The sequence below is a fragment of the Chelonoidis abingdonii genome, chromosome 4, assembly GCF_003597395.2.
Source record: "Chelonoidis abingdonii isolate Lonesome George chromosome 4, CheloAbing_2.0, whole genome shotgun sequence".
Lineage (NCBI taxonomy): Eukaryota > Metazoa > Chordata > Testudines > Testudinidae > Chelonoidis > Chelonoidis abingdonii.
Genome location: NC_133772.1, coordinates 41,954,098 through 41,975,046, shown reverse-complemented (window position 1 = coordinate 41,975,046; position 20,949 = coordinate 41,954,098). Strand labels below are relative to the sequence as shown.

At 50.5% G+C, this 20,949-nt stretch overlaps 1 protein-coding gene across 1 annotated transcript in view; it reads left to right on the top strand.

The window, feature by feature from the left end:
- DUSP8 (dual specificity phosphatase 8) overlaps positions 1 to 20,949 on the top strand; it is an 86,377-nt gene that overhangs the window by 24,028 nt on the left and 41,400 nt on the right. The window contains exon 3 of the mRNA XM_032770753.1: positions 15,911 to 16,049. Coding sequence (XP_032626644.1) covers positions 15,911 to 16,049 — 139 coding nt within the window. The remainder of the gene's footprint in view (positions 1 to 15,910; positions 16,050 to 20,949) is intronic.

The window sequence follows — 20,949 nt, the reverse complement described above, 5'->3', positions numbered from 1 at the left end:
TTTTTACAAACTGAGAGAGGAAGAGAGAGAGGTATATCCACCTTCCCCTGGTCTGGGGTTACCTCTGCAGTGGGCATGGTCATGTGCAACAGCAGCAACGGAGCACTGATGCCCTGCATGTGTGCATGGGGGTGGTGAGCAGTGTTAGGCAAGGAAGAGCCTCACCTTCTATCTGCAAACCTGCAGCGCTTCAGGAGTACAGCGTCTCTGTAGCCAGGCCAAGGAAATCCCTACAGCAGTAGCCAAAGGGAGCTGGGCCAGCACCCCCCCTTGCTCCTCTCTTCCCGCCCCCACCCACCAATGGACGCTTTAAAGTCACCGGTGTCACCCAAACTTCAGACTGGTGCAGGCATGCATGGCCCTTTATTGCTGTCCAGCTCACATCAATAATCCATCTAGCCCAATATCCCGGCTCTAACAGTGGCTTCTTCAAAGGAAGGTGTGGGAGACCCCCAGTGGGTAATTACATAGCGATGCGGGCATTGACGAGAGACAGAATTATAATCTCCTGCGAATGACACTGCGGTGCTGGGAGAGGAGGCACTTGTTGGTTTAGCTTCTCTTCTTACCTCCTTTAAGGCTGAAATTTGTCATGGTGCTTCCCAGGCCAGACACGAACATTCTTCCGCTGTACTTGCGAGCGAGCCATTCGTTAATATCCTCTAGCATGCTGTACCTCCAGAGCACTGGAGTTAATCCTCAAGGCACCCTCGGGGAGTTAAGCCACTTGCCCCAGGAAGCCGAGGGTTCTTGTCAGATCCTCCGCTGGTATAAATCCGGTCTAAAGCTCTGTTGGCTCTATTTGTGCACCAGCGGCAGATGTGGCTGTGGGTTTCCTGATTCCAAGTCCTGTGATCAGGCTTCTGAACTGCACCACTCCTAAGGAAGTGTACTTTGGGCTGATGAAAGCAGCCCAGCTGCAGTAACTGATAAGTCAAGAATGCACTTTGCTCCCAGTAGTTTCAGTCAAAGTGATGTTTGCCATCGATTTAAATAGGAGCAGGACTGGGCCTTATAACCTGCTGATGTCCCTTTAAGAGCATATTTTAGACCCCACTTCTAAAATTCTTCCCTCCCCGCCTTCAAAAAACCTTAAATTTGTGTGCTGCTGACTGTCGTTTTTATTGGGCATCTCAGTTTTGTTGGTCAGTTTGGGAGCTGGGGAGGGTTGAATATTTCACCTGGTGGTTTATTGCACCACAGGAGGAGTGGGGCCTTATGGGATTTGTGGTTATTAATAACTGGCCCCTTGGGGAAAGAAGGAGCTTCTGTGTCTGCTTCCAGAGGGGCAGAAGAGGAGATGATTGCTCCTTTAGGGCTAAGGATGAAAATTCCTGAATCCCCCAGAGCAGGGCTGAGGGGAGGAGCTGCCAGCGCCCCTCTTCGCTCCTTCACATCAAAGCCGTTGGGATGATGGGAAGGGCTCGGGACTGTTGCCAGTTGGGGATAGAGCACTTGTCAGATGCTTGGGAAAGGGGAAGGGATGGGATAGCAGGGGACCATTTAAGAGGAGGTGTTTGAGGGAGGGAATGGGACTTGGATCAGGATCTTGGGGTTGCAAGGAAGGTATAGGGACTGGCTGCAGGCATGAGTGGGCAGAACGGGCAGCAGAAATTGAATATGGCTGCAAATTAGAAGCATAAAACTAGAACAGGAAACATACATACTCTTAAAAAAGGAAAAAACACGCTCTTACCCGCTCTAATTCCCTATGCAGGAGCATTATGCACTTAAGGCCAGTTCTCCTAAGGCCTCCGCACCCAGCAGCTCTCATTGAGAACAATAGGAGCTGCTGAGCACTGTGAAAATCTCAGTGTGAACAGAGCAAGCCCCAAGGAGGCCAAACAACCCACTTTCACTTCCAGAGAAGAAACTGTTGCCCGTCTGCATATGTAGTAACCCTGCTCACTATTCCTGTAGTGGTTTAGGACAGCTTAACTAGTGTTAAGACTGAGCCTGATACATTTATAATCAGGATTATAAGACAGGGTTGCCTGTGATAGCCGGGGATTGGACTCCATGACCCAGGAGGTCCCCTTCCAGTCTTATGTACGAGCCAGTGGTCCAGCCTGCTGGGTTAATGGTCCAGGAAAGCTGACTGTGCAGTGAAGCAGCCGGGAATCTGCCCGAGGAAGCTGGTTTTGGAATGTAACGTCAGAACGAAGTGCCTGGTCTGGGCCGATGAGTGGGACGGGGTTGTTGCCTGACAGCGGTGGTAACTCTGAACCCAAAGTTCAGCTCTGAATTCCGGGTCTTCTCTAATGAGTCAAACTCAGCCCCTAGATCTGAACCCTCCTGTGCAGAGGAAGGTTTAGAAACAGTTTGAATTCCCAGCGGGTAGGTTGTCTCTTACAGAGGGGCTTGACCTACGACCTCTGACCCACAGCTGGGTTTACAGCCAAGTATTTGGACAGGGTCGGGTTGACTTGTTCTCCCCTGTTGTCTGCAGCCACAGAATTACACCAGCCACTGGGCCTTGGTGGAACAGCAGCTCCCTTTGGTGGCTAGTTCAGGTAATGCACAGTGTGTGCTCCCTCTGGATCTCTGTTCAACCCAGGTCCCCCTCCTTGTCTATTTCAAGGTACAGGCTGCTGGTGGGTTTCTTCCCCCTACCCCCCCTTGGCAACCAAGGCAGCACCATTCCTGGCACTTTGAACAATATCAGTTTAGTGTGTTAAATACATGCTCCCCCCATCACCACTATTTCTTGGTCCCTGGAGCGGGGGGCGCCAGCTGAGTGGCTCACCCTCACGTGATCCAGTGTGTGTGTTTGGTGGGGGAGGGGGCTGGGACCAGCAAAGCTGCTGCTGAGTAGCAGATGGCAGGAAGGGTGACATCATAGGCTTGATTGTCCTACCCCATTATTTTTCCTGACAAGCCTCCCGCCTTCTTTGCTGGTTTCCTGCTGACAGAGTTTGGAGCTGGAGAGACAAAGGCAGCCAGGGATCCACACTAATTCTCCCCTTTACTTTTCTGGGCTTGTGGGTGCCCTGACACACACACACTCTCTCTCTCTCTCTCACTGTCCAGCTCATTGAGGGAGGAGGGGGATTGCTGTGCTACCTGTGTGATTCCCTGATTGGTGCTGGCCCCAGGGTTGGTATGGCCTTTGCCCTACCTCATTGGGCAGTAGGCGGAGGCACGGACTCCAAGAGCAGCAGCCCCTACCAGACCACGCTCTCCCATCTACTGCAGAACCCAGGGGGTAGGGCAAGTTCACCTTGGAAGCTGCGTGCTACTCCTCTCTTAGGTAGGCATGGGAGCTGGTGGAGAGGGGCATGTGTCCCTTTCTGTCCCTGTGACGGCAGTTCTCCTGCATTCAAACACCTGGTCCCCCCTTTAGCGTGGCTGCCCTGATGTTCCCACTCTGCTCTCACCACACCCTCTTTCTGTCCCTCCCTGCCTGCAGCAAGAAGGGTAATAATCTCTGCCATGTTATCTTGGCACCAGGAACGTTTCCTCCTCCCCTCCCACCATCCCTTACACACCCTTTCAGATGCCCTGCTTTGGCTCGTTGCCATGGATGAGTAATACTGACACCTGGCTTCCCTTGTTAAAATGTGAGGCAAAGGGGCACGTTGGCTGAGCAGTAGGTACTTGAAAGTTAAAATTGCTTTTTCCAGGGCTTGTATTGAAACGTGCATATGCTTCTCCTGACCTGCCTGAGTGAGTGCAAGAAGAAAGACCATATCTAAGCCAGAGGTTTCTAACCCCATGTGCTCAATGGACCCACCAACATGGCAGGAGCCTCTTGCCCAGGAAATAGGAGAAATATCAAAGATCTACAACCCCCTTGGCCTCTTAGCCAACATCAAGCTCTGCTACTAGAGCTGTGTGCAAAATTGGGGATGGAACCTTTTTTTCCCGTTAACAAATGGCCTTTACTTGAGATTAAAAGGTTACAAAATATTTGAACTTTTACAGCTTTTTCAACAACAAACAACATTTTATTATTTTTTTTTAAAGGAAAATTTCTGCAATTTTTTTTCTTGGATGGGGGGAAGGAGGAATGAGAATTCAATTGCTTTTGGAACTTTTCACAGGAAATGCTTAGTATTTTGCAGCCAGCTCCACCTGCTACCCAGTTCTGAAATGCAGCTGCCTCTGGGGTGGAGCTGCAGTAACAGTTAAACAACTGCCGCTCTTGTGTAATGTTGCTGTCATCTTTTTTTGAAGGGCTGCTGAGGAAGTAACTATTGTCTTAGAGATGATGTGTATAGGGAAACCAGGGGATCGTTCTATTGTTTGCGCTGCCTGCACGTCATGAAGTGATACGGAGCTACTGTTTACTTGGTACAATGAGTCACTGTGTTTTGAAATATTTTTGTGAGGTTTCTGACGTGTTTGGGTAATACTTAGCTTTCATGTAGCCCTTTTCATTTGTAGATCTCAGAGCACTTCATGAGAGGGAGAAGTATCATTATCTCCATTTTACAGATGGAAAAACCAAGGCAGAGAGAAATGAAGTGGCTTGTCCAAGGTCCCCCAGCAGGCCAGTTGGGAACAGCACCCAGGTCTGAAGCCCCAGTCCAATGCCATTCTGCAATCTAAATCAGTGTTTCCCAAACTTGGGATGCCACTTGTGCAGGGAAAGCCCTTGGCAGACCGGGCCGGTTTATTTACCTACCCCGTCCGCAGGTTCAGCCGATCGCAGCTCCCACTGGTCGCGGTTTGCTGCTTCTGGCCAATGGGAGCTGCTAGAAGCGGTGCGGGCCAAGGGATGCTCCCATTGGCCCGGAGCAGTGAACCATGGCCAGTGGGAGCTGTGATCAGCCAAGCCTGCGGACGGGGCAGGTAAACAAACTGGCCCGGCCCACCAGGGGATTTCCCTACACAAGCGGTGTCCCAAGTTTGGGAAACACTGATCTAAGTCAATGAATACTTAAAATTACACAACTGCTTGGGCTAGGAGCTGTACCCAACTGAAACTGCAGGGAGAGTTTAGGTTAGCAGGAATTCGGCTAAAGCTCTTGGACTCACACCCTGACACTTATGCTTCTTTACATACTCGATCTTATCTGAAATCTCCATTGCCTCCTGCCATAATGCTGTGTCACTGGCTCAGTACTGACTTGCAGGGAAGCACCAATGGTACCTGGATGTTGTATGAAAGTCTACTATCTAAGCACGGGGTCTGACCTCCCTCCAGGTAGCTTGTGAGAGCTGACAGGATTGTGCCAAAAGTGGCTGCAAAAATCTACACACCTTGGCAGCATTTGAAAAAGTGTCAACCTCCTGCTTGGGTGTGGAGAGCTATGAAAATCAAAAACGCTTTTATGAAAGTATAGTTTTCAGACTTTTTTTTATGGGGTAGGGATAGACCCCCATCCGCATAGGATCCCCTTATCTGGCCCCCACCCTCATAGGATCTGAGTGCTACACAATCTTTTAATGGATTTATTCCCACAACACCCCAGAGAGGTAGGCTGATGCTGTTATCCCCATTCCAGCTGGGAAGTGAGACACAGAGCAGCTAATCGACTTGCCTAAGGTCACACAGGGAGTCTGTGGCAGAGTAGAAAATGGAACCCCAGGTCTCCCAAGTCTTAGTCTGGCGCCCCAACTTCTGGACAATTCCACCTCTTACCTGAGTGCTGACTCTGCTAGAGAGTTCTCACAGCCAGGTGAGGAGGGATGTGAGGATTTCTCATGGGGCACTTCTGCACCCGTCTGTGCTCCCTCCCCCTCCCCCTTTAGAAGGCCGAGATTATTATATTGTTCGTTTAAATAATAATCCCTAGAGAAGGATGTCCCCAGGTGCCCTCCAAAGGCTGTATTCCCCCGCCCCCGCAAAGCACTGAACAGCATCCTGTAAGCTGGTTGAGAGAACTCTCCTAAGCCAGGCTGCAGCAGGCAGAACAGCCCATAGGGAAGAGCCCTGCAAGAGCCCCATCCTCAGCACCAGCAAGATGGAAGGGAATTCAGTTTTATTACAGTGAATTGTTTGACGTGGGGCAGCATCTGAGTCTTCATGCTGAGAAAAGGGGGCTTGAGCACAAGAAGCTTGAGAAGCATTGTCCTCACTGCCATGGCTTTATCCTCTGCTGAGCTGCAACTAGACTCTGAACGGGTGGGTTCGTTCAAAGCTGGAACGAAAAGGGACGTGAACTCTTCTTTGAACCAAAGCCACCGAGCTGGAGACCTTTTGAGTCACACTCAGAAATACAGCTGGTTGAGGGGGTGTTGGCTTTGTTTTGTTTTTGTTTCCTCCCTCTTCAAAGGCTTCAGCCCAGGAACCTGAATGGGATTATGGAACTGTGGGTGAAAGGTGTCTGGCTGCAAATGTCCATCGCTCCTGGTTCACTGAGAAGGTTCCAGCCTGGATCATTTAAAAGTCCTCCTCTGCCCCCTTGCAGGGGGCCCTGTAGATACAGTATAGCAGTCATGTGATCCTGAATTCCCAGTCCAGTAAGTGGCCTGCTGGACGTGCAGCTCCACAGCATCCTGCTTGCAAGGACGTGGGTTGCTGAGGCAGTCATGGCATACATATGAGTAGCTTGTACCAATGGTGTAGCAAGAGGAAACTCCCTGTCTCCATATCCCATCTGACTGGTGGGCCGATGACTGTATCCTTTTGTATCTGGAAATATCAGCGGGGCTGCCTGTGATATGTGGAACTGCATTAACTGGTTGGCTGTGCCAAATGTCTCCCAACCTCTGGGAAGTCTCCATTACCTGGGATTCCTCAGGCAGCTAAGACATGGTCTTGGGAGAGAGAAATAGGTTCCTCCTCCAGTTGAAAGGGGGCTTACCTTTGTCTTGAGCCAAGGCGTGTTGGGGAAGACTGTAGAGTACTGTCTGAGCTACTGAGTCAGCTCAGTTAGAAGAGAACAGGTGTCTAGTGGGGATCACACATCCATTGCCACAACTGGCACCTTGGACAGGACATCATGTCTGGTATCTGTCGATGACCCTTAAGCAAAAAGAATCACCTGTTGGAATCAGCAGTTGGTGTGGGGTGGGAAGGTTTGAAATCGCTGCTCTTGTTTGCAAGCTGGTGCTAGTCCTTGTCTTCCCGCAGTAATTCAGGATGCACTTGGGGTGTGATCACTTAACTCCTTTGACAGTGTCAAACAGGGCACTTTCTGGCAGCAGACTACCATGATGATGGGCATTTCAGAATCCTAGGGGTAGAGCATCCTTCCATTCGGATTGTAACTTTAGGCAGTCAGGACCCAGCTGGATGAGGATTGGTCCTTGGGGAGAGCAAGGTGTATCACTTGGCGTGAAATGGTTAATTAGCTCCAGTGCTTCCTGATCCCTCTGCAGCATTGGGTCATCTCCCAGGCAGGTGCAGCTTTCCCTGGAGAGTGTGCTAGGAGGAGTCACCTCCTCTTTAACTCTCTTGTAGAGTTTCCTCCAGGTTTATTCTTGCTCAAATAGTATCCATGTAGACACAGATCCTGGCTTCAACACCTGGCTTCCCTATCAACTTTCCCCTCTATGGTTAGGCCCAAAGGTGGCCTAGCTTGCCATAGAGTGTCAAAAGCGTGTTCTACTGTAGACACACTCATGCCCTGGCATGGCTAAGGATAGCCAAGATAATCCACTAACACTTTTCCATCTCACCTCTCCAAGTCTCTTCAGCCAAGAGTCCAGCACTTCTCTGCCAAACACTTGCACAATGCCAGCTAAGGCTCTGGTCTTGTGTTCTTCCTTATAGCTGTGCTAGGAGAGGTTCTGCCAGTATTGTGAGCTTCCCAACAGCAGTGCTGTGAGACGCTTTACAATTCCAGCAGCATGATCCAGCTTTGCATATCAGTCCAGCCCTGTCCCCTTGTCCATTGCAGCAGGGGACAGAACAAGGGCTGAGGTGGACCTATGTCCCAGGAGTTCTATAACCCTGCAAAGTCCTTTTGGGTTGGGCAATTAAGGCAGCAGTGCAGCCTGCTTGGGGGAGTACTGGAGCGAGCAGCTGCTGGTCAGGGCAGGCCCAAACTGTCTGTCCTCTGTTCCTTCAAAGCACCAGCTCAAGGTTGAATTTGTCCCTTGCTGTTTGTTCCAAAGGAAAATGGGGCGGCGGGGGGGATTTTTAATACATTTAAGGAAGCTGGCCCTTCCGTCAGCCTGTTTCTGAGCTCTCCCCAGCAAACGCAGTGTTTGTTTATTGCAGCTAGGCCATGCGAGGCCAGGGCTTGTTTGGCATTTATATTGCCCGAAAGCTTATAACTTTAATAAGATGTAAACTGTGTCACATCTATCTGCCGTTGCCCAGCAACCCTTCAGTAATGGGCAAAACAAAGCCTCTCCGTGTGGAGGAACACTAAATCCTTTTGTGGGATAATTTGGCTGGCAAGTGGTTATCTCCCCTGGGGGCCCCCTGCACTTGAGGGAGCACCCTGGTGTGCCTGGCTAAGGTATCTGTTCTCTGGTGGGGCGTGTCCCCACCCTGTTGAGAAAGGATCATTTGGTGCATTCCGATGCTGTGGTGTGCAGGGTTGATGGGCTCCTGACAAGATCAGGGTTATTTAATAACAATTGGAGATATATCTATCTCCTAGAACTGGAAGGGACCTTGAAAGGTCATCAAGTCCAGCCCCCTGCCATCACTAGGAGGACCAAGTACTGATTTTTGCCCCAGATTCCTAAGTGCCCCTCTCAAGGATTGAACTCCCAACCCTGGGTTTAAAAGGCCAATGCTCAAAGCACTTAGCTATCCCTCCCTCACTATTGATGTCCTGGGGAGTAGAGGACACTTAGGGTATGTCTACACTACGGGATTATTCCGATTTTATATAAACCAGTTTTGTAAAACAGATCGTATAAAGTCGAGTGCATGCGGCCACACTAAGCACATTAATTTGGCGGTGTGCCTCCATGGTCCGAGGCTGGCATTGATTTCTGGAGCGTTGCACTGTGGGTAGCTATTCCATAGCTATCCCATAGTTCCTCCAGTCTCCCCCACCCTTTGGAATTCTGGGTTGAGATCCCAGTGCCTGAAGGGGCAAAAATCATTGTCACGGGTGGTTCTGGGGTTATGTCGTCAGTCATATCCTTCCTCCGGGAAAAGCAACGACAAGACAATCATTTTTGTGCCCTTTTACTGATTGCCCTGGCAGACGCCATAAGCATGGCAACCATGGAGCCCGTTCAGCTTTTTTTATACTGCCGTATGTGTACTGGATCCGCTGACAGAGGCGATATGTGCGCTACACAGTAAGCATTCAATTTGCCTTTGCATGATAGCAGAAGATGGTTTTATCTGTCGTTCTGTACCATCCTGCTGCTGTAATGGGTGCCCCTGCGAGGTCGGGCCGGGGCCAAAGACAAAAAATGGAAAGATTCCCCAGTCAATCCTCCTTTATGGTACTAAAAAAAATAGAGGTCAGTCACTGCCTAGAAATTAGGGCAAGTGTACTAAGAACCAATTGTTACAGAGAACCAGAGAGCACAGCTGCTCATGTCCAGATCCGCAGAAATTGATGAGCTGCATGCCCCATTCCATGGGGGTCCCCTGCAAAACCCCACCCCATATTGCTCCCTCCTCCTCCCAGACCTTCCTGGCTACTGTTGCAGTGTCCCCCCCATTTGTGTGATGAAGTAATAAAGAAAGCAGGAATAAGAAACACTGACTAGTTAGCGAGATAAAAGAGGGGGAGGCAGCCTCCAACTGCTATAGTCCAGGCAGGACATAAGCGATGGGGGGAGAGGAGCCCACATCCCGCGCTATGATAGTCCGGAAACAGTACAGAATCTTTTCTTTACACAATGAAAGGAGGGGGCCTGATGGAGCTCAGCCCCCAGTTGCTATGAATGAAGACAGTTACTGGCTGTTCTGTACCATCTACTGGGAATGACTGGGAAGTCATTCCTATTTTTTTACTCAGGCACCCCCGGACCGGCCTCAACCTGAGGCCGGCAGGAGCATCAGCAAGATAGCAAAGCAATATTGTACCGTCTGCCACCGGGGAGGGAAGAGGAGCGATATTTCTCTTAACTGCCGCAAGCATCGCATCTCCAGCAGATCAGTAGACATAGGGTTGACATGAAAAAAGTCTGAGAAACCTATTTTTTTCCTTTTCTTCACGGTGGGGGAGGGGTAAATGATGAGCTATACCCTGACCACTACCGGCAAATGTGTTTGACCCTACAGGCCATTGGGAAGTCAGCCAAGAATGCAAATGCTTCGGAGACGCTGGGGGACTGTTGGGATAGGCGGGTCCTCAGTACCCCCCTCCTCCCTCCATGAGGTCCATTTGATTCTTTGCTTCTGTTACGATTTGTCACAACAGCACTGTGCTGTGGCTCTGTTCAGCGGATTCAGATAATTGGCGTTTCGTCGTCTGGAACGGAGCTCTGATAAGAACAGATTTGTCTCCCATACGCAGCATTTCAGATCTAGTATCCCCGTATGGTCCATGCTGGAGCTCTTTTTGGAATTTGGGACTGCATCGCCACCATGGCTATATCAGAGCCCACGCTGGGCAAAGGAAATGAAAATTCAAAGTTCGCGGGCTTTTCCTGTCTGGCTGGCCAGTGCATCAGTTCAATCCTTTCCAGAGCGGTCACAGTGGTGAAAACACTGCTTGGGATACTGCCCGGAGGCCAATACCATCAATTGCGGCCAGATTAACCCTAATCCAATATGGTAGTACCGATTTTAGCGCTACTCCTCTCGTTGGAGAGGAGTACAGAAACCGATTTAAAGAGCCCTTTATATCGATATAAAGGGCCTCATTGTGTGGACGGGTACAGCGTTAAATCGGTTTAACACTGCTAAAATCGGTTTAAACGCGTAGTGTAGACCAAGCCTTAGTGTCTATCCGGGATGTGGCGGGGAGGCGTTAGGAAATGGGTACACAGCCAAGCAGCCGCGTTGTCCCATGTAGTGCTTTTGTTTGCGTGCCCTCCCCCCACCCCCAAGTTTTGGTCCACAGTTATTCCTCCTCCCTGCTTCATGGAGCACTGGCAGTTGACCAGGATCTGAACAGGAGGTTCCACCTGCATGGGTTGTAGTGTTGTTGTTAGTGGCATGAGACTCTCAGCTGAGATCGGGGCCCTGTCATGCTAGGTGCTGTACAGACATTGAGCAATAAACAGTCCCTGTCCCTACTTACAGTCTACATAGACAAAACAGACAAAGGAATTATTATTATTCCCATTTTATAGATGGGGAAACTAAGGCACAGAGGAACTAAGATGTTTGCCCAGGGTCACACTGAGTCTGTGGCTGAGCTGGGGATTAAATTGAACCCACATCTCTTGAGTCCCAGTCCAGTGTGACTACGAGACCATCATTCCTTTCTTTCACTGCTAGCTATGCCAGACTGTCGATTTGTCCAACAGCCAGGGAAGGTGGGCAGCCTACGAGTCTGAGGTGAGACCTGAGAGTCAGGTGCCTGAGGTTCTAATCCCTGTCTTTGCTCCATACTTACTGTGTGACACTTAGAAAGTCACGTATCCTTTCTTTGCCTCTGTTTTCCCATCTGTGAAATGGGACCGTACTTCCCTACCTGAGCTGGATGTTATGAGACTTAATTAGCTTCTCTCCAATGCTTTGAGTGCCACACATGAGAGACCCTATAGGGAGCGCTGAGTATTAATGAGGCGGGAAGTTCTCTCTTCAAACCATTCCTGAAGGAGCTTGGAGTGTACTATTGTCTTAGCCCTGTGAGGGGCTGAGCTGCAGATATTGCAGAAGGCTCATCAGCACTTAGGCTCTGTTTGGATTTGGGTTATTCAACAGTGCCGCTAAAGGGATGTAGTTAACTTTAAAAGAAAAAAAATCAAAGAAAATCCTGGGCCAGATCCTTCGCTGGTGGAAATCAGTGTAGTTCCCTTGAAATCACTGGAGCTATTCCAGTCTGTCAGCTGAGGATCTGACCCTGTAATATGAATCTCTGAACCTATATTACGAATAGCATCTTAGATTATTAAAAGTGCAAAGAACATTAAAGCTCAGACCTCCAAAGGTGCCCATTTCCCATCTCAGCTAGAAAGCCCAGTTCCTTTTTGTCCCATTCATGCTGTTTTCTTACCTTTTTGCATTTCTCTGCACTGACTTTCCGGGTCCAAGCTAAGTCAGTTTCTCTTTCTCCTTCATAGTGCTGTGGTGTCTGGGGTTCAGGTTGTCACATTGTCTGTAGTGACTCATACCAAAGACTGGCTTGTTTTTGACAGTCTTCCCCGAGTTTGGCAGACACCTTAAACTGGTGATAAGTTCTATAATTACATTTCACTAATCCAGTAACAAATGTGAACTCGTGGATCACTGCAACAGTCTTACATAGAATCACGGGCAGTCCCTTTTGGTTCTCCAGTCTACCCGGCAACCCAGGCAAGCTGGACTTGGTGATAAATGGTCACTTACACCAAAAACCACAAAATATTCAGGTTGCTTCCCGTTCCAGGAGACGAGTCGCTTACCTTAGATCCATTTGTGCCTTAGATCTCATAGCAAAGATAATCCTATAGTAAACTAACTAAGGCTTTATTAACTACGAAATGGAAATGAGAGGTTATTTACAGGTTAAAGCAGGCAACATATTTGCAAAATGAGTTCAGTCTGTGGTTCCAAAAGATGTAGTAATCTGTCAACACTCCGTGTCTTCTTTGGGTGGACCCGGGGGATCTCTGCTTTTTGTTTCTTGGCGCCAGCTCTTGGAAGTCCAAACTGAACAGGAAAGAGATGAATAATTTTCATGCCTGCTATCTTTATTTCCCTCTTCCAGAATTCAAGCTGATGGGATGTGCTTTCTCACACTAGCACCTTCAAGTGTGTGAGAGGACCATTAAACTAGCCTTTGTGCTGTGATGTTCCAGGATGGCTCAGTCAGTCTTCATAGTTCTTCTGGGTGAGTGGGGGAGAGCCACTCATCCTAAGTTCACAAGCTGGCCTCCAGAGGCCTCCCACCTCATGTGTTCTTGCAGGCCTGGAGCCTGGCAGTGCAGGCAGCCCTTGATCTCTTTACTGTTCAGGACACTGGAGAGCAACAGTGCTCAGCCCCCTGCGCTGCAGAGCAGAACTGAAGAAGCTGGGTTTGGGGTGGAGGGCTGAGTGCTGTGCTGGAGGGAGTTGGTTTCACTCAGCAGCTCAGGGTGAGATGGGTTGAAGGGCACCAGACAGGGTGGCAGGGGAGGTGCTGAGGTGAAGTATGCCTGGCAACGCTGAAGGCAATGGTCATTTGGCACCAAGCCCTGCGTGTGGCAGCAAAGGCACGTGGAGTGGGGGCAGGACTGCAGAAGTCACTGCAAGCACAATGGCAAGAGCTACCACCCATCGGGCTCTGCTCTCAGCTCAGATGGCCGTTGCAGGTGATGGGCAGTGCTGGGGCAAGGTCACTGATGTCTCTGATGGCTGAGAATAGAGATGGGGCAGGATGTGCTTGGCGGTCCAGGGAAAGGCATCTTGGATCTTTGTACGCAGAGCAGTCAGTAGGTTGTCAGGCGATGCTGCTGACCAGGGACTTCTGGCAAGCGTGTCGTTCTGTGGCAGTTGCTGCCGAATCAAAGCTCTGAATGGTTAGTGAGTGTGGCACATGGCAGGCACCTCCCCCCACTTGCCCCAAAACTGGATTGGAGCAGGTGAGTGACAGCCCCAGCTCTCCATACTTGGGAACTGAGATTGCCAACACAAATACAAGCACAGAGAACAGCAAACTCGCTACACAGACAGCCCTAGACTGTAAACTCCTTGCCCAGCTGCACAGTATCTGCGCTAAACTGCTCTTTGGGCTGTACTGGAAAGGGTTGTTCATTCCCTGCCTCCCTCCCTCCACCTGCCAAGTCCTGCTGGCAGGTTTCATGCTGGCTCTGCTTCACAGCTGCTGCCTCCACCTACCGCAGAATGACAAATGTACCTCGCCCCACAGAGCAGGAGGCTGCTAACTCACAAGGCAGGTGTATGTCAGCCATCTGCTATTCAGCAGGTGCACTGAGCCGTGGCACTGCAAGGATTTTATCAGCCTTTAACGCGTTAACTTTTCATTAGACACAGCGTGCCTCCCGCTGTCTCTGTAATCTTGCCATTAACTGGACACCATATAACCTCTCATCAGAGAGCGATCTCTTCCTCCCCCAGCTCGCCCTCCTAAGAATGGCTGATACCCTGGGTGCAAGCCCTGAAAGCTGGCACGCCTCACTGGTGCTCCTGAATTCACCACGTCTTGGACTGGGTTCCTGAGGATCTGGGAACAGCAGCTGGCTCTGTAAATTGCTCACTGCACAGAAAGGTGCAGTGAGCGGGTCAGGCCAATCTTCTCCCACACACAGTGTTCTCTGCTGTGTGCAGTCCCTGTTGTTAGGAATGCCTAGGGAAAGGGGGCAATGAGAGCCCACATGGCAAAGAGCTGATGTGGGGATGTTCCCATCACTTCTAGTACTAGGGCCAAGCTTGGTCTGCAGGAGGCTTTGACTTGGTAATGCTCTCCTAACAGAGGAGACTCTGAGCGAGCAGATGGCAAATTGTAATTGATTTGCATTGTGGTAATACCTGGGCAGGAGTCCCATTGTGCTAGGTGCTGTACATGCACAAAGTGAGAGAGCCCCTGCCCCAGTGACTTAACATCTACATGGGCAAGGCAGGCAAAGGATGCGGGAAGGGAGTAACTTGCCCAAGGTGGCAGAGATGAAGGGACTTACCTGCAGTCATACAGTTGGTCAGTAGCAGAGCCAGGAATAAAACCCAGTCCAGTGCCCAATCCACTGGACGATGTCGTTTCACATATGAGCTGATGTGCTATCAAAACAAATGGATGTGACTCTTGGGGTTGGCTGTGCAGAGAGATTATAAGGTGGCAATTACAGCCCATGTCTCCCTCTCTCTGGCTGGCCCTGAGAGCATCCCTGCCATGCAGGATTCAGTTCCAGCTACCTTGATACCAGAATGAGAGAGGCAGATTGGAGAAGAGCAGTACAAGGGAAATGGAGGACTGGAGGATTTGATTGTGCGGAATTATTGAAAGAGCTGAACAGTTCAAAGCTGGCTAAACGGGGAAGTGAGTGTTTGTCATGTGGATCTGCAGGGGAGAAATGGTTTGTGTGGGGGTGTAACTGGGAGGATGGGGATGAAGTCAAGCAATGGAAAATATAGGCAGGGTATGTGAGAAGGTGGGCTTGAGAGTGGGATTTTCAGAAGTGCTCACAATTAGCCTGACTGCTCCCCTGGAGTCATGGCAAAATGCTCCATGACAGAGCTGGGTGCGAAGTGAGGCCTATGCTGAGCACCTTAAACACCCTACCATTCCTGTCTGTAAGAGTTGCTAGCCTGGGGAGTGGTGAGCGAAGCCTCCTCACTTGGGATAGGACAGAGTCCTGCACAGGCTGAGGTGGCAGGGTCAGGGCTGAGGTAAATGTCATTGTCATCTGATTGCTTGGCTTCACCTAGATAATGGTTCCCATCTCTCATCTGGGTTATAATGGAGGCCAGGGGGCTTCCCTCTCCATGTCCATTCAGCATAGGCTTTCTCCATCCAGCTGTCTCAGTAGATCCTGAGATCTGACCTACAGGAACCATCCTCTCCTGGGGAGTTCAGTTTCCATGTCCATTCAGCTCTTGGTTTCTGTCAGTAGACCCCAGACCTGTTCTGGCAGAGCCATCCTCCTCAGACGTGAGTGGGAGAGCCACATCTCCATGCTCCTTCAGTTTAGAGGAGCAAAATTAATGTGCTCCATAACCTTACTGTGGCCACCAGCTCCCCTTCTCCCTCCCTTTCTAGCTCCCCTGCTTGTTTCTTGCTTCATCCCTGATCTGAAGGGACCGTTGCCTCCTGGGGTGTGGGCAGCAGGAGGATTTGCTCCATCCTACCTCAGGCTGGGGACTCTTCTCCAGCACTGAAGTCAGAAAGCCTTGGCGACACAGAGAGCAGTGGAGAGCAGCAGAACTCCCCATATCCGACTCCTGCCCCCCCCCCCCCGCTATCTGCCCCCTACATGCAGTAATGCTCTGTTGTGGTGGTTCCCTCCCCCCCAGGTGGAGGCGGAAGAGCACCAGGACGTGGTGGTCTATGACCAGAGCACACGGGACGTGAGTGGCTTGGCTGCCGACAGTTTCCTCTTCATCCTCCTGGGCAAGCTGGACAGCTGCTTCCACAATGTCTCCATCCTCACAGGTAGGATCTGGCTGGGATGCCATAGAGAAGTGGGAGCTCTGCCCCTGAAAGGGGGCGGGGAGGATGTCTCCCTTGAGTACATGTGGTTGTGACTAGTGTTTCTATCTCCGGGCCAGACGCTGGGTCACCAGCACCTTAGGGTGCCCATGGGAGTGCCTCCATGCCTTCAAGTGACACGTCTGGATGAACTGTGCCATCTCCCAGAGATGGGACGTCCTTAGAGGGTTTTGTGGCACTAAGAATGCAGACTGTCTGCAGCAGCTATCTGGCGCATCACCAATCCTGCTCATCCGTACCGCTGTCTAAGCCAGCGTTGGGTCCCTCAACCTGTAGGCAGGTGCTATACTGGGGGACTGAGACGTGTAGAGTCTCTCATCCCAACACACTTCTCAGTCTATCTGTGAGAGGCTGCCTTTTCACCTTCCACTGGAAGGCATCCACTTCTGGGGTGGAACCCAGCAGCTGTTTAATACCACACTGAAAAATACCACAGTGCTTCTGAGACAGGAAGTGAAGAATTCTAGACCTGGGAATGAAGACTAACATCCCCACAGATGAAAATGTAGAGGAAGTTTGCGTTAGGCAGTATAATTACCTGAGCTGGAATGTGGCCTGAGCACTGGGATTAACACTCTTTCTCTTGTGCCAGGGGATCTGCAATGAGTGCTCAGCACTCCCACTTTAGATTCTCTCTTAAAGAGAGTGCTTTGGTTCAATGCTGGGAGCTCAGCAGCCTGAGAGAGGGAAGAAATTCCACACAGAACCCAGCCACACCCAGTGCTGCGCGTATCATGAGGAGGCACCTGTGTGCCATGGTGTGGATCTGCTGCCTGGGGTCTCGCTGACACAGCCCACAACTAGCAATGCAGGGCTGTCAAATGTTCGAGGGGGTGCATCCATTCTTGGCTCAGGAATGGAGGGTGAATAAAGACACAGTCTTCCGTGTCCTAAGGTGCTGAGTATTGATGGCGTGTCTGTTCTCTGATACCCTACGGTGCTGGCCCATGTCAAACCTACTACATGGCTCATGATCTCTGCATAGTGCCCAGGTGTTGGTAATGTGACCCTAAAGAGGGGACTCTCTAAAGGTCTTGTTGAGATACAGTTGGCCAGGGAGGGTGGGTGTGAGTGAGAGGAGGGAGCTGTGTGTAGCTCCAAAGGACCAAATTAACTTGGAACAAAACTCCTTGGGTATGTTTAGTGCCTGTATTTTGTTCCACACAGACAGAGGCCCCATCCAGAATGGGATCTGAACAATACTAGGCCAAGCATTGTTCATCCATGACTGTTACTGCTATGCCTTTAGCATGATTTCTCCAGAGAGACCTTTGCACTCAAAATAGAATACTTCATAATTGTAGAGTTTTTTGTTTTTTTTTCTTTCTTCTCAAACTCTGTTGTAAGTAAACCATGCTACACACTTCCCTGGTAAGTGTTCTGTCCAGGCCACAGGTTTATGTCCTGGTTCTAGCACAGCAGAGCCCTTGTCCACTTTGCTCAGGGAGAAAAAAAATGCTAGAATCCTGCTGGGAGTGAGCACGTCTAGGCCTGGGGGTAGCCAGCACCGTTCTACTCCCACAGAGAACCTTGCCATATTTGCAGCTGTGTTTCTTGTGAGCATGCCAGAAGTCTCCAGTATCTCTTGTAAATGGGTTTCAGGGCAGGGAACCCTCTTGAGGGATTTGCCAGCGCCGCTCAGTTGTGCCCTTCTTAACGCAGAGGAAACAAGTGAAGCTGGGCTGCCCCCTCAGCTTGCGTTTCTGCAGGCAGCTGTCACTTGGGAACAGATGTGGGCCAAAGGCTGCGCTCTCTTGGTTTGGCTGGTGGCATGTTGTGCAACCGCGGGGTTTAAGGCCGACTTTCGGGGGTGGGGGGTGCACGGCACATCCAGCCAATAGGCTGGTGAACTTGCTCTCTGTGGAAGGGCAGCATGGCAGCCTGTCATGTTTCCTGGGCACACGCAGACAGGGATGATACAGTCTTTCTCTAGACTATACGGGGGTTAGTCTGCCTCACTGTTGTCTACTGAGCTCAAGGACAGCTCCCCAAGCTCAGTCAATAAAGGAAACCCATTGATTAAACATTGGTGTCTTTTACATATGTTCCTCCCAGTAGAGGGCAGTGTTGTCCATCAACACAAAAGAGCTCCATCCAAGCTCCCCCAAGAAGAAGCACAAGGCTGCAGGGATAGGGGTTTGCTTGCTCTTCTGGCTCTTTTTCCTCTTGTGTCTTCTAGCTCCCTGTGATTTTAGGGGACGTTCTCCATCTGTCTCCTGCTTGGAGCCAGTCCCACAGTAGGAGCAGCCAGCCGGGCTGTTGTGTAACAGAATAGCTTTGCTGAGGAGGGAGCATGCATGGGAGGATGTGGATGGAGAGGGCAGGGAGGTGGTTGAAAGTATCCCGTTACCCTCTCCCAGATGAAATCATCCACCCCATGCTGCTTAATATTTAAAAATTGAATGAATTACGAGAGCTCCACTCGGTCTCGTGCCTATTAAAAAAAAAAAAAAAAAAAAACAACCGGAGGGGGGAGGGATTCTTCATTCAGAAAAGGAGGAGTGGGAGTGGAGGAGTTATCACTGGAATGAATCGGGGTCCCCTGGGTGTTATCCAAGAAGACAGAGCATATGAGAGCAAGTGAGCATGATGTTCTAATTATAGGCTTGCTGCAGAGCAAGCGTTGCCCTCCCGGTGCCGGGACAAAGCTCACGAAAAGCTGAGTAGGGAATGAATGAATGAATCTCTCTCTCACTCTGGCAGGAAAAAGAGCTGGTGAGCAGGTGTTGAGAGGGTGAAAGCTCCTGTTCATTCTGGCAGTAGGATGGCAGGGCTGCCTGGCTTGTTTCCCATCAGGTAGCCATCCTGTGCATTCTTTGCTGCATTGGACTCAGGCGGCCGGCTTCTGCCCTTGGACACAAGGCGTGTGTACACGTGCAGCAACTCAAGCTGTGTTAGCGCTGGTGGGCACCTCCATAGGTCACGCTCTGGGGGTTAAAGCAGGAGTTCCCTGGCTTCTCTTCCCTACTCTGCCAGTGGCGTGCCGTGTGTTTTGGCAACAACTGTGTTTCAGTTTTGCCCTCTGTGCAATGGGGATGAAATTTGTTAGTACCTATGAAAGAGTCTGGCTCAGTTCCATGCTGGCCAGGTACAAAGGCTGTGTCCAGTTGTGGAAACAACATAGCAGCCACGGGGCTTTTGTCACAAAGGACAAGTCTCTGATGAATATCTGACCTTAGTAATCTGAACTGCTCTGAGATCCATGGGGCTGTGTTTGTACAGTGCCTAGCACAAGGGGGCCTTGATTTTAGGTGGGCCTTCAAGGTGCTACTGTTGTATGCAGAAGAAAGGCTCAAGGAGAAGGCTTTGATTGTACCCAGGGCTTTAAAAACCAGCAAAGCCACCTTTGAAATCCCCCTCCTCACTTCAGAGGCAGCCAGTGTAGTAGGGCACAGGGTGGGAGTGATGTGAAAGAGGACCTCAGGCCAACAAGCAAGTATACTGCTGCCTCTTGAACAATCCACCAGTGCAGAGAAGCCTGGCTGAGAGGAGATACAGTAACCCAGGCTTGTGGTCGGCAGGGCCTGTTCTGCAGCTCCAAGGTCACTGTGGTGTCAGTAAGTGCAGAACCCTGCATAAATTGCACAATGAGGTGAAAAGAATCCTCTTTACCAACCTCCCCAGAAGCCAGCTCAGTCAATGGGGATGTGTCAGGAGCATCCTCCTTGCCATGACCCCTAATGCACCAGCAACACTTTTGCTTTCCCAAGGTTGAAGAAGAGGAGGTTCCAGTGCATTTAGCTGGCAAACTCGCCCAAGCCCTCCCTCCAGAGCAGAGACCCAGCTTCAGGTGTGGAGTGGTAATTATTGCTAATGCTGCCCCATTCCAGATGTGTAGTGATCTGCATGCCACTGGCTAGGCATTGAGCAACCCACGTGAGAGCAGAAAGGTGTGAGTCACTCCCATCATGCTGGATTTCATGCTGAGGTAGGTCACAGTGGCACAGAGCCTCAAAGGTGTCTAGGAGCCTAACTCCCATTGCAAATAATAGGAGTTGGGTGTCCTAAGCCCCTCTGAGGAGCTATGCTAATATGCGCCTCTCCTCTCTTTAGCTCACAGGTTACATAAGGTGAAGTACAAAAAGCAAACTCTCCTGTGCTGGAGGGCTGCGGGGAATTGCTAGCTGGGGGCAGAGTACTTCTCACAGTACCCTTTGCTGTACCGTTGGGAGAGCTCACGTAGCATCTTGTCAGCTACAGTGCAGCATTTCGGACTTTTATGCATCTCCCCTTTTTACCTGTATACAGAACTACCTATTACCCCCCTTTTTTCCCCTCTCTGGTGCCACACGCTATGGGCCTATCGGCACTGGCGCTGGTAGGTATCATTTCCAGCTTGAGGAGATTTGCCAGCACTCACTCTGATCCAGCTAGCGCACTAAAAAGAGCAGTGTAGCTGTGACTGCATGAGCGGCGGGAAGAGCTTGCTGCCCTGCGTATGTCCCTAGGGTGTCAGACGGGATTAGCATCAGGACCGTTAGCCATGGCTGCACGGGCTACACTGTTATTTTTAGCACGGTAGTTCCATCTCTCATGAGCATGGGTATCTCTGCCCAAGCTGGAAATTTACACCTTTAGCTCCAGCGTAGACATAACCTCTGAGTGACGGCGTGGTTGGCTGGGAGGGTGGAGCAAAGAAATAATGGGAATAAAATTAAGCCTTGTGCTGATGGGCCGCTTCCGTTATCCTGGGTCTTGTCTGTGACTCCTAAAGCTGGCCTCCTCCCTCCAGTGTCAATTACTTGTGTGTGTCTCACTCTTTCCCCCCCCTTACTACAGCTGCTCCTTTTGCCCACGCTGTCTATAAATTAAAACTCCCCCCATTCGTTGACAGCGAGCGTTC